This window comes from Chrysemys picta, chromosome 2 (genome assembly GCF_011386835.1).
Source record: "Chrysemys picta bellii isolate R12L10 chromosome 2, ASM1138683v2, whole genome shotgun sequence".
In the NCBI taxonomy this organism is placed as follows: Eukaryota; Metazoa; Chordata; order Testudines; family Emydidae; genus Chrysemys; species Chrysemys picta.
The window spans coordinates 71,865,060-71,878,997 of NC_088792.1; the positions used below are offsets into that span (position 1 = coordinate 71,865,060).

The 13,938-nt window shown below is 43.2% G+C and overlaps 1 protein-coding gene across 8 annotated transcripts in view; it reads right to left on the bottom strand.

Annotated features, from left to right (window-relative positions):
- ZNF385D (zinc finger protein 385D) overlaps nt 1-13,938 on the bottom strand; it is a 604,024-nt gene that overhangs the window by 181,536 nt on the left and 408,550 nt on the right. For all 8 annotated transcript variants that reach the window (XM_065583474.1, XM_005297057.5, XM_005297059.4 and 5 more), the window contains one exon: nt 7,886-8,028. In XM_065583474.1, coding sequence (XP_065439546.1) covers nt 7,886-8,028 — 143 coding nt within the window. The remainder of the gene's footprint in view (nt 1-7,885; nt 8,029-13,938) is intronic.

The following is a 13,938-nucleotide window of genomic DNA, read 5'->3' on the forward strand; positions in this document are numbered from 1 at the left end:
CATTTAAAAATCCATGTGTACTGTATTTCTGGCACATAGCTGCACTTCTTTAAAACCAAGCTGAGACTCTAAAGAGTAATCATGGGTTTATTGCTTGGCAAAGGACATGTCCAGGGGGGTGAACAGAACTAAAAATGTAGCTGCTTTTGGAGGGGCACTTTCTGTGCCTCCCACAGCCAGAAGAGCTGGCTCTCCCTCTCCCCCCCACCCCCACCCGTGTGGCTGGAGGAACTGGCTCTCCCTCCACCCCACCCCCACCCCCGTGGCCAGAAGAGCTGGCTCTCCCCTCCCCCATGGCCGGAGGAGCTTGCTCTCCCTCCCCCGTGACCAGAGGACCTGGTTCTCCCTGTTGCGGCCCCAGGGCCAGTGGAGCTGGCTCTCCGCCCTTCCCCCTGTAGCCCCAGAGCCAGAGGAGCTGGCCCTCCCCCGGCAGCCAGAGAAGCTGGCCCAAGGACACAGGCCCAAGGCTGGAGGAGCTGTCATCTCCCGCCCTGGCCCGGGGCCAGAGGAGCTCGCTCTCCCCGCCCCAGCCCCAGAGGAGTTCTGAGCCTTCCCTGACTGGGTGGGGAGCCTGGCATGCCCCTGCTTGCCTCCCCTTGCACACACCCCTGGACCTGTCTTACCCACGATCTTGGTGCAGATTTTTCCATTGACCGCACTGGGAATTCAGTATGTGGAATGAAGCTAGAATGTGCAATTTCACAACCAACATGTCCAGCTTCTGGCCTACAAACAGTTGTTTGGGGTCAGGGAAGTTATGAACATTTGTTTTTTCTAGCTTTCACATTACATAAGATAGGCATATTCTTTAGCAGAATAAGTCCACAAAATGTCAAGTAATATTTATAGAAACTTTTGCAGAGTAGCGAGTGATCAGAAAAAAACACAGCTTGGAGAAATTCACTGGTTAGTTTTCAATGCAGTAATTAAAAGTGCTTTAAGTTCATATTTCTAAGACTCCAGTGCTCAGATATTTTTAAAAAGTATTTTATTTTGTAGCTGAAAGGTGTGGCGCGCTGAGAATACCAAATGTATGATAAACACATTTGAGATGTTTATTTATATTTATATTCCTTATATTTATTTTCCTACTGCACAGATATTCTTCTTCACTGTAACCAAAGTTATGATACATTTTTTTTAATTAACAAACTCTGTAAGTATTCCATCCTGTTTCTATCCAAAATCTCATATGTCCAGATGCAATAAAAACTCTGTTCAGCTTCTTTACCAGATAAACTCACACTGAACTGATGAATTTGAGAGAGAGAAAGAGATTCTTCAGGGCTTGCACAGCAGCACGCTGTCTTCAATTTAAATGGCCAAGTTGTTAAAATTCCTTTTTACGTATGACTCTGTGGTACGCATTTGCTGTACAATTAAGTATATAGCACCTACAAACGTTCAGCTTACCAGACTAATTAGCATGCTGCTTTTATGCTTTGTTTTAAAAATAGAAAATGTCAAATTCATGACACAGAATGAACATTCAAAGATAACCTGAAAAACACAAGAACCTGAAAAACACATGAACAGGAGGCTGCCAGGCAACTCACCACATTCTATAGGTCATTATCCTCCGATCTCACTGAAGGGTAGCAAAAAAACCTACATCATCTGCTCAAGAAACTCCCTGCTATCGCACAGGAACAAATCTACACAGACACACCCCCTAGCGCCCCGACCAGGGGTATTCTATCTGCTACCCAAGATCCATAAACCTGGAAATCCTGGACGCCGCATCATCTCAGGCATTGGCACTCTTATAGCAGGGTTATCTGGCTATTTAGACCTCTCCTCAGACCCTACGCTACCAGCACTCCTAGCTATCTCTGAGACACCACCGACTTCCTGAGGAAACGACAATGCATTGGTGATCTTCCTGAAAACACCATCCTGGCCACCATGGATGTAGAAGCATTTACACCAATATTCCACATGAGGTTGGACTACAAGCTGTCAGGAACAGTATCCCTGATGAGGTCATGGCACATCTGGTGGCTGAGCTTTGTGCCTTTGTCCTCACCCACAACCATTTCAGATTTGGGGACAACTTATACCTTCAAGTCAGTGGCACGGTTATGGGTACCCGCATGGCCCCACAGTATGCCAAAATGTTTATGGCTGACTTAGAACAACGCTTCCTCAGCTCTCATCTCCTAGCTCCCCTCCTCTACTTGCGCTACATTGATGACATCTTCATCATATGGACCCACAGGAAGGAGGCCCTTAAAGAATTCCACATGGATTTCAACAATTTCCACCCCCACCAGCAACCTCAGCCTGGACCAGTCCATACAAGAGATCCACTTCCCGGACACTACAGTGCAAATAAGTGATGGTCACATAAACACCACCCTATACCGGAAACCTACTGACTGCTATACTTACCTCCAGCTTCCATCCCAAGATACAACCGCATTTGCTCCAATCCCTCAGACAGAGACAAACACCTACAAGATCTTTATCAAGCATTCTTAAAACTACAATACCCACCTGGGGAAGTGAGGAAACAGATTGACAGAGCAAGATGGGTACCCAGAAGTCATCTACTACAGGACAGGCCCAACAAGGAAAATAACAGACCACCACCAGAAGTCATCTACCACAGTACAGCCCCCAGCTAAAACCTCTCCAGCGCATCATCAACGATCTACAACCTATCCTGGAAAATGATCCCCCACTCTCACAGGCCTTGGGAGGCAGGCCAGTCCTCGCTTACAGACAGCCCCCCAACCTAAAGCAAATACTCACCAGCAACTACACACCACACCACAGAAACACTAACCCAGGAACCAATCCCTGTAACAAACCCCATTGCCTACTCTGTCCCCATATCTGCTCTAATGACACCATCAGAGGACCCAACCACATGAGCCACACCATCAGGGACTCATTCACCTGCACATCTACTAATGTGATATATACCATCATGTGCCAGCAATGCCCCTCTGCCATGTACATTGGCCAAACCAGACAGTCTCTACGTAAAAGAATAAAGGGGCAGAAATCAGACATCAGGAATGGTAACATACAAAAGCCAGTGGGAGAACACTTCAATCTCCGTGGACATTCTATAACAGATTTAAAAGTACCCATCCTTCAACAAAAAAAACTTCAAAAACAGACTTCAAAGAGAAACTGCAGAGCTACAATTCATTTGCAAACTTAACACCATTGATTTGGGGTTGAATAGGGACTGGGAGTAGCTGGCTCACTACAAAAGCAATTTTCCCTCTCTTGGTATTGACACTTCCTCATTAATTATTGGGAGTCGACCACATCAACCCTGACTGAATTGGCCTTGTCAACACTGGTTCTCCACTTGTAAGGTAACTCCCTTCTCTTCATGTGTCAGTATATTTATGCCTGGATCTGTAATTTTCACTCCATGCAGCTGAAGAAGTGGGTTTTTTACCCATGAAAGCTTATGCCCAAATAAATCTGTTAGTCTTTAAGGTGCCACCAGATTCCTTGTTGTTTTTCTGAAAAACACAGTGAAGCTATTTGGCTTTCCCTGTCCCCTTTCACCAGTCTCCCCATGTCCTCCATACCCAACATCTTCTACCCCAGATGCTTGATACTTCTTGCCCTGTCTTCACACAGGCCAGAGGTCAGTTTCTTTCTCGGCGGCACCCATTAGTAATTGCTTCAGCTAACCCTTCTGAGACCCAAATTGAGAGATTTTAAACAAAATAATATTGTATTGGGGATTTTACTGAAATGTGGATAAACTCATAACATAAAAGATAATTGTTAGCATTATTGTTTAGTTCTATTTCAGTAACTCCTAGAGCCCCAATCAGTATCAGGACATTATTGTGCTACGCACAATACGTACACACACACACACTCTCTCTCTCTCTCCCTCCCCGCCACTCCCCACCCCAGAGAATTTACAATCTGAGTAAACTGGATTGCTTGTATACACATCACTCCACATTGCTTTTATATCTAACTCAACTAGATCCAGAAAGTCATCTAGCATCACCCCTTGGATCTATTAAAAAACTAATGTAGCCTGCTTTTAAGCAGAGTGTTTCTCTAGAAGCACATTCATTACTTAATTGCACTATGATTTTGCACTGGCTGCATGTTTCTAGGGAGAGTTGTTTTTCACTGATAAAGCCCTAAATGTCTTGGGACCTGCCGACCTGAGAGATGTCTACTCTCCCCTGTGACACTGCTGCAGTTAAGCAGAAGCATTTAGGCTAGATTCCCCTTACCCCCACCCCATGGTTTAAAAGAAAGGGAGCTGGAAAGTTGGCAGCATGGGGCCCAGGACTCTGGAACTTACCCCCAATTTGCTCTGAAATGCCCAAACGAGCTGATCTTATGCATATACTACAAAACCCATCTGTTTGCTAGGACTTTGGGAGAGACAGAGGGGTTTTTTGAGGGTCTGTTGCCCCATATAGGATTTGTCACTTCTAGGTCTCAGTAATTTGGTCAATGCTAATATATCTGCTATTGGAATGAGTACCTCCACTAGTAGCGACATGGAGTATAATATAGCATTTAAAGCACAGGGTTAGAAAGCCAGAGTTATGGATATTAGTCCCAATTCTACTACTGACTTGCTGCTTGATTTTACTTTAGTCTCATAACACGACTTATTTAATTCATACGACACTGTGAAACTCAGTTAATACAGGTTTGTAAAGGAATTTGAGATCATTGGTTATAAAGCACTCTACATATTTACAAAAACATGATCATACATGAACAAATGTATTTGGGAAAGACATCTTGGTCAAATCTTACATTTGTTCTCTTTCTCTCATGCTAATGTACATCCTTGTCAGAATGTCCTGTTGAAAACCCAAACTGGCTTGTACGCTACCTTCTCCTTAGGCTGATTATGTTCCACTGCAGCTGACATGTCCTCACAGATTTTTTTCAGACTGGAAAGAATTTCTAGAAATATGCAGGATTTCTCAGCCAACCAAACAAGCATACATGTTTACAGAATGCCTTTATCCAACTCAGGTTTACAAACTAAATGTAGCAATGTTCAATATTGTATTGTTCAGATGGAAAAGTGGAACTCAAAGCGGGATACCGCAAATCAGAATGCAGGGGTCATGTTGCAGCTATGAAGTATGTGGGGATGCTGATGGCAAGAGCTGAGAAGACTGGCTCCTCATGCTCAGGAATGTCACCTTCAGCAAAGGTGAATTCAACAGATGGCAAAGTATCAAGGCTTGTCTGTACTTAACATGCGGCTTAAAATGTGGGGCTTCAATGTAGATGCTATCTATGCCAATGGGAGGGGTTCTCCCATCAGCATAGGTAATCCATCTCCCTGAGAGACAGCAGGTAAATTGACAGAAGAATTCTTCCATTGACCTAGCACTGGTTACACAGGGGGCTAAGTCAGCTTAACTGTGCTGCTCAGAGGTGTGGATTTTTCACATCCCTGAGCAACATAGTTACGCCAACATAATTTTCTACTGTACACCAGGCTTTAAAGACAGCAAAGTAACACTGCATGAGACTGAACTTCAGGCAAGGGACTAGGTGTTCTGATACATTAATCCCAGCATGCTAGAAAGATGGGGACAGAAGCAGAGAGAGTCTAAGTATACATGGTGGTGGGGTAAGCAAAGAAAGGATTGCAAGTAGAAAAATGTTTGGTGATGAGCAACAAAAGGGGCACTGGTAGGAGACCATTTTTACTTTCTCATTTCCTGAATAATTGTAATGCATCCTTTTTTTTCTTCAAAATGTACTATAGTAGGAATGTATATGTTTAATTAATAAATACTTAATTTGAGTTGGGACACTCAAGAAATACCTGCCACTTTTGCAAATGTGGGGAGGAAGGCAGCTCCCAGAACGCACCAAACACACACACACACACACACACACACACACACACACACACACACACACACACACACACACACACCTACCTACCTACCTACCTACCTACCTTTGAGGCCATTTCCAGAAGCATTGATTCTGAGAAAGGGCACTTCCTGGAATGGCCTTATAGTGCCTGCTCATCGGCCACTTGCAGCACTAGTATGCTTTTGCAAGTTCCACGTAATGGTACATGACATAATAGCCCTAAATGGGGGTTTTGTTTAAAAAGAAACAAACAGAAAAGATGTGCATGTAGCTTCATAGTTTGAAGACGCTTAGGATTCAGTCAACACTGCAATTCTGCTAGTGAACAAAAACTGGCAAGTGAAACTAACAATAATAGTGTAATTGGCCAGTTTTCTACACTGGATTATATGCAAAAAGTAAACAAGCAGCAAAAATCATAAAAAGTAAATCAGATTTTTAATTTATTTTTTAATTTTGTAATAGGCCACAGAGCCAGTGAGAAAAACCCAGGCTATGGCCTGACCACTTTTTGGTCAAGCCAAACGTGAATGGTGCTGCAACCCCATGCACCAAGTTGAAATGCCACTCACTCAGATGTGGCTCCCTTATCCCTCTGTCATAGTCTGAGTAGGTGGCGTTGCAGCCTGGTGCTTGGATCACAGTGCCACTCAGGTTTGTGCTAGGTCAAAATGCCATTCACTCAGATTTGGAAGGGGTGGGCACAGGGGCTCATGGGCCGGGGGGTCAGGCTGCTGGTGTGGAAGAGGATTGTCAGAAGGGGGGCAAATCTATGTCCCTCCCCCATCCCCACACACACATACTTGAAATGGGACTTTGCAGTCCCTGAGTTTCGAAACTTGTTATCAGTAACACAGGTAAGAAAAAACTGTGGGGTTTAATCTTACTACATTTCTGGATATGATTTTTATCTCGACAGGGTGTCTTTCAAAGAGGGATACTCTTTTAGGGAATAGTTTAGAATTGGTGCTATGCTCCTGAGGATTTCAAAGTAATCAGCTTGCAGCTTACTGCTTCTGGGGTCTTCATTAATGTGTGTTCTTGTTAATTGCTTGCATTTCAGACTAGTAAATATTATTAGCAATTAGTACATTTTAATAACTTTATAGTAAATAGAATACCCATAAATATCATAAACAAGTAGATTAATTAATATTTAATTACTGATATTTGTTATAAATTAATTACTTAGAAAATTGACATGTTCCTTTACTACTCCTAATTATATATATATATGAATTAGAATTATTTTCTTTTGATTTGGAAGTTTCAGCTTCTTCTATCTTTTCTTAATGTCATTCCTTTTCAATATCTAGTATTTGTATGTAAGGCAAGGGGCTTTGTGCATCTTGCAAAGAGGGCTATGATTGGTGCTTGGTTTTAGTGCTGCAATGGGTGCTTGCTTGATTTTAGTCAGGCAAAAAGTAGTAAAATGCAGCAAATGTGATATCAACTTAAAACCAAGTTATAATTTTGTTTACAGAATTAATTATCTCAGCAGATATAGGAAAAATGGAAGGATTATGAAATAGGCTTTTGTTAGAAAAAATGGATGGAAACATTTAAGTGGTAACATTTTTCTCAAAGTGTGATGGATCATTTATAATTAGCAATTATTAAAGATACAACTACCATAGATTTTAGTTTCAAGGGAAAACAAAGAAAAAATCCTCAGCTGAAAAAGAAAAAATACATTGTTTTGTTTTCTGATATTCAAATCTGCAAGTATAGCATGTATTAGTTATGTTTTCATTGTTGCTTCAGTTTGTCCCTGAAGTTTTGCTGTCGATATTCACGCACATATGTTACTATTTAGGATTTTTAGTGAAGCGTGTTGGTGACTGACAATGGAATTCTATCATCATGAGAGCTATTCATCTTGGATCCACCCCATAACACATGTACCAAAACCTAGTCTGGTAAAATGTCCTCATATCCTAAGTGAAGACAAAGTTCCATTTGGAGCCTACTTGTGTCTCCAGAGAATTGTAAATCGGAGGAATAGACATTAATCCATCAGTGTGGTACTTACTGCATTGAAATTGGGGAAGAGATTGACTGCTGCTGCTGTATCCAGGGGAAATGGAAGAAATGGTTTAATATCCAGCGATGGTTGTAATGGTGGGGCTGGAGTACGCACCAGGGCTGGAAGAGCAGGGCTCTGGCATGTGCCACCTTCAAGGAAAAATAGGAAAGAAGATAGTAAGCAAGTGATTCTTGGTATGAAAAAAATATATAGAAAGAGTTTTATGCCAATAGCAGGTTAAACACACACATTTGTATTTACCATCAAATTACTACCTTGTTAAGTATGCAACAGGATTAACTAATGTTTATGATTCTTTGCTGATAATTGACTAAGATATCAGTCTTTCAGTTCTCTAAAATTAGCTAGCAAACCTCCGTTTCCCTCCCCTGGATTATCTTGAAATGTTAGTATAGTTCAAGTCAAACTTTCCTTTAGATGTTCAGCTAACCTGATTCTATTATAAAATCAAAGCTGAAACCACAGACCTTTACTCAAACACTCCAGGTCAATTTAGCTCCAAAAGACTTTTTTTTACTCTTCCATGCAGTAAAAATGATTTCAGCTAGTGACTGTCCAAGACTCTTCCATTCACTTGTTTGTTTTAAATTTTATTTTCTTAAATGCGCATTTATTTCTCTAGCTCAGCAACTTCAGCACAAACTTAAACCTAACTAGCAAATCATACCTGTGCCTCAAGCGTTGATCAGTAAAAGTCTATTGTGAATGCAACTTATAAAACAAATTCCACATTACGGGTGTTTGTCAAAGTTCTGAATGCTACTGCAGTTCTAAAGGTACTGACAGATACTTTTTTGCTGTTGTGGTAGATGGGCTTGGTTCAGAACTCTGTAAGGCAGAAAAGCTCCTCCTTGCTAAAGCTGCCAATGAACAGTTCTGTGGGAATATTATGTAAATGAATAAATCCCCTTGCATACCAATAAGCAGCCACCTGTTTGTAATGAACCACGATTTTACAGATTTGTTTGCCCCTTGCCACAGATCCTAGCATAGTCCAGATGATTGAGAGCTGGAAATATTCAAGCCCAATCTCGGCTTCCAGTGTCTCCCATCTTCTGGTTACATTCCAAAACATCAATTCACTGTTAATTAAAGACTGTTTGAATCCTAGGAAACTGTTGAAATATGCCAGTGTTGTTCTAATCTGAGAGGCAGGCAGCAGACTGTAAAAACCTGCTGGTAGGAGGCCAAGAAACATTCAAAGAACAAAATGGAAAGGGAGTTTTACCCCATCACTGAACACAGAGAAAGACAGATCAAAAATTTCTCTCTCTCTCTCTCTCTCTCTCTCTCTCACACACACACACTTAATTCATAGATGAGTAGTATTTTTTTTCATTAGAGTGCATATATACAGCAGTCAGAATGACACACAAAATCTGTCCACATTTGGTCAGCAAAGCTGCTAACCAGAGTTGCAACTCAATGCTTCTAATTGAGGGCTAACAGCATAAGATTTAATTAACCAGTTGTAGCAGGGACATCAGCATTTCGGCTTCTCAGTATAAATTCAGCTGGAGCCAAATGATCAAAGACAATATTTTTTAACATCTTTTCAGTTCCACTATGAAACACTTTACAAAGTATTATTGAAAAGGATGCATTAATCACTAGTAGACCAAAGGAATTAACTTAGGGCTCATCATACTCTCACATTGGTTTCACACTAGGGTAACTGCACTGACTCTGTTGAAGTTACTGCTGATTTACGTTAGTGTAAGAGTGCACAGAATCAGGACTGTACAGTAAGGCAGCTGAGCATAAAGAGACTACATAAAAACACTACAAGAAGTCTGCATTCACCACAGTCCATTAGAAAGTTATTTATCATTTGCTTGATAATAGCAGAAATTAGTGGAGTGGCTACTGTTGGAGACAGGATACCAGACTAGATGAACTGCTGGAATGTTATTATGGAATTATTACGTAGACTATGTAAAACATAACTGACAGGCCTCAGTGTAGTGCTACACAAGATAAATCCAGCCAAACAGAGAAAGAAAACTTGGTAAGTATATGGGTAGGCAAGAGGGTCCCAGGATGTTTGCAAAATATTATTTCAAGGTGGTGTCCGACCACAAAGCACCCACACCATTACTAAAAAGTAAAGTCCTAGCCAAGGTGCCTATTACATGCCAGATATTCCTCATCTCTTTGTTGGGATTTAAATTTATAGTAGATTAGGAATTGGGAACCTCCTACTAGTGATTAACACCTTATTGAGGACTCCCCTTCATGGACTTCACTTCCACCCATTCCGCATCTCATCTGCTAAACGATCAGCACTAACTATTTCAATGCTGACATTCTGAAATATCATAAGGCTTTTGAGTCAACACCCCAGTGAGATAAAGGGTGCATGTGAGAGCACGGCCATTGCTCCAGGCTGTATGTTTGCAGACGCAGGACTACAGCGCTGCCCTTGCTTACTTTCCAAATGTAAAACAAATGCAATGTTTGCACCCATAAAAATGAGAAACTTAATTTATAAAAAAATGAAAGATCAAATTTTGGAGAATCTGACAGTCTTACAGCATACATAACTACATCAAGTGGAGTGAATGTTTGACACTACTGCAATAGCATGGAGCAGCTGGGCTGCTTAGTATATTTGTCCTCTGTTAAGCCCGGATTGTCCTGGGTTTTTAAACTCAGTTCCGGAGGCTCCTAGTCCCAACCAATGGCCTGTAGAGCTGGTTGAAGTTTATGTTCTTAACTCTGTTCCTCTCACTAGATGACACCATGTGGAGATGGGTGGCAGCAGTAGGTAGCTGAGGCCTTTGTCATGTGACAGTGATAAAGGATCATAGAAGGAGTCACTTTATCCTTTATGGTATGATGTCCTATACATCGCTGTATGTAATCAGGATCTAGAGCTTTGGAGAGTTCTGCTGTCATAGCATTGACATCACTCTGGATGTGGGTTCCCTGCTAAGAGCCAACCCTGTTCAGTACACTTGGATACAGTTTGCAGTTGTATACCAGCACTAGTGGCTATTTAAGCAGGTCTAATTTCATTGAATCTAACTTCATTACTAGCAGAGGGAAGGAAAATGAGGATAGACAGAGAAGAGAGAGACAAAAAGAGGAAGGAGAACAGGGGAGGAAAAGAAATAAAATATGGTGGTCATAGAGGTGAGTACATTTTCCCATTGAGCAATGCTGAATGTGACAACAATGGAGTTAGCTAGTAACAACAATACCTACACAGTTTTAGTTATTACATGAAGGAGGTATTTACTCTGGATCTTTTTGCAAACCTCTCATTGACTGTAGTTGGAGTTTCACGGTGGATGGAGGGAGATACGCAACTGTATATTCACATCCCATCCTATAGGCCATAACTAAGAATGGAATATTGTCCTCCTCACACCATGTCTTTGATACCCTGTGCTTAGTGCCTGAAGCAGACATAGGCTCCCCTCTCAGAGGTCATTAGCAGGGGTAGAACAGAGTCTTGCTATGAACTGGGCTCTGCTTGAGGCCCTGAACATTCCCTCAAAAATTATCCTGAGATAAAGCTATTCTTGACCCCGACTATACTACTGCTTTTTAAAGTGGCAAGACATCTGTTAATACTTTAGTATTTGCAGACTAGTGATATTGTGGTTCAGCCAGAGTCCCAACAAAAAGTTCAGATCCTAATCTGGATTTGAACTTCCACAAAACTCAGAAGTGTTCATGTTTGAGGTTTGAGCCCAGCTTTTTCTTCATAAGGGAGAAAATAAATTGCTGTTTAGAAACACAGTTACCTTAGTATTTGAACTAAGTTTGAGGCAATCATTTGTTGGCTGAGATTCCAAAGAATCTAAAATACAGGCATCATAGTTCCTCTGCCAGAGTCACTGACAACACATCCATGGTAAATACAGTGCTTAATTTGAGCCCCGGCACCTCTACGCTTGGCAGTTCATGGTCCTGGCACCTCTGGGCTTGCCCCTCAGTTATGAATGTAAAAAAATTGCTTGAGCCCCAGCACCTCTTTCATTACAAATTAAGCACTGGGTAAATATGAGTGAACTGGTTTTGAAAAAAATAAACTCACCCACCTGAACCTTTGCCCTTTCCTATAACCAAAAGAAACACTTTTTTGTTGAAATTCTGAAAAGTTCAACTAATTCCACTCACTCCCAACTCAACATTTGAATATGTTGCCACTAAAAAGGCTATTTTGCAATATTTTAAGTCAAGTGCAGCAGACAATACTGCATTTATGTCTGTGAGCATACACTATACTTGGCGCAGCACTTTCCTGCCACGTAAGATTCACATTCTAGATGGTATATTTCACATGAGCAGATGTTACTCCAAAGCCAGCAGTGATTTGTGCATGAAACACCTTTCCTACCCATTCCCTATAGCATGCAATTTTATACTTTGTAATGCATAAAGGGAGCGTGGTTTAACTAGGACTACCATATGTCCGGATTTCCCCGGACATGTCCGGCTTTTTGATCGATAAATAGCCGTCCGGGGGGGATTTCTAAAAATCTAAAAATGTCCGTGATTTCCCCCGGTCGGCTATTTATAGATCAAAAAGCGGCGGCCAAGCGCCGCTCGGCAGCCAAAGCCCCTTCCCGGCTCCCTCCATCCCCTGCAGCCTTAGCACGCCGTCCAGCCCGGCAGCTGTCTTCCCCCTCCTCCCCTCACCTGAACGCTCCGCCCCCGTTCCTCCCCCTCCCCTGCTTCACGCGAATCAGATGTTCGCGGGAAGCCTGAAAAGAAGCAAGGGCAGGCAGGCAGCAGCAGGTAAGCTGGGGCGAGGGAGGGGGACGCGAGGAGGAGGGCTCTGGGGAGGCGCGGCGTGGCCCAGTCCAGCCTTGGCCGAGCGGCTCCCTCCGGCCCCAGTGGCTCCGGCCCGGGCCCCAGGGCGCTGGCTGAGCACCCCCGGCCCGGCCCCAGTAGCTCTGGCCCTGGCCCCAGTGGCTCCGGCCCGGCTCGGGCCCCAGGGCGGCGGCCCTGGTTCCGCCCGAGTGCGCCGGCCCTAGCCCCAGCGGCTCCTGCCCGGCCCCAGCCGAGCACCTCCGGCCCAGCCCCAAGCCCCACGACCCCGGCCGGAGCGCAGCCTGATTCCTGGGCTCCGGTTAAAGCCGGCCCTGGTCAGGGGACAGGTGGGGGGGGGTTGGATGGGTTGGGAGTTCTGGGGGTCCTGTCAGGGGGCAGGGAGCAATTGGATAGGGCATGGGAGTCCCAGGGGTCTGTCTGGGGGCGGGGATGTGAATATGGGGTGGGGGTATGGATAAGGGTCGGGGCAGTCAGGGGACAGGTAGGGTCCTAGGGGGGCAGTTAGGGTGGGGGGTTCTCAGGAGGGGGCAGTCAGGGGACAAGAAGCAGGGAGGTTTAGATGGGGCTGGAGTCCTAGGGGGCAGTTAGTGGCAGGGCTCCCAGGAGGGGGAAGTCAGGGGACAAGGAGCGGGGGGGGGTTGGGGGTTCTGAGGGGGGCAGTCAGGGGGTGGGAAGTGGGAGGGAGTGGATGGGATGGGGCAGGGGTGGGGCTAGAGCGGGGCTCCTCCCCCCCCCGCCCTCTTTTTTGATTGTGGAAATATGGTAACCCTAGGTTTAACAAAGAATTTTGAAAATTTCCATGAAATAAAATTAAAAATAAATCATTTCTGGTCAAATAAAAACCTTCTGCTTTTTGTTTTTGATTATATTATATTGTATGATATTCTAATTTAAAATAAATTTCTTAACAGAAAGTTGTTTCCAAATGAAAATTTGATATACTCTGTAGGTCACTGCTAGGTTAGGAGGAGTGTGTACACACACACACAAACACTAAGTGTGTATATATGTGTATATATATATATATATATATATATATATATATATATATATATATATATATATATATATATTACAATATGGCTACCCTTTATCTGGTTTAGGACCAGGAGCAAAATCAACTATACACAATGATGACACAGCAGAAAATAGCCTGGGAGTACTGAAGGGCCTACTCACTACTCAATGCCCTTATCCCTCAATCCCGCTGACATTCTACTCAGAACAGCTTGGGCAACCACAATTCTTGTGAC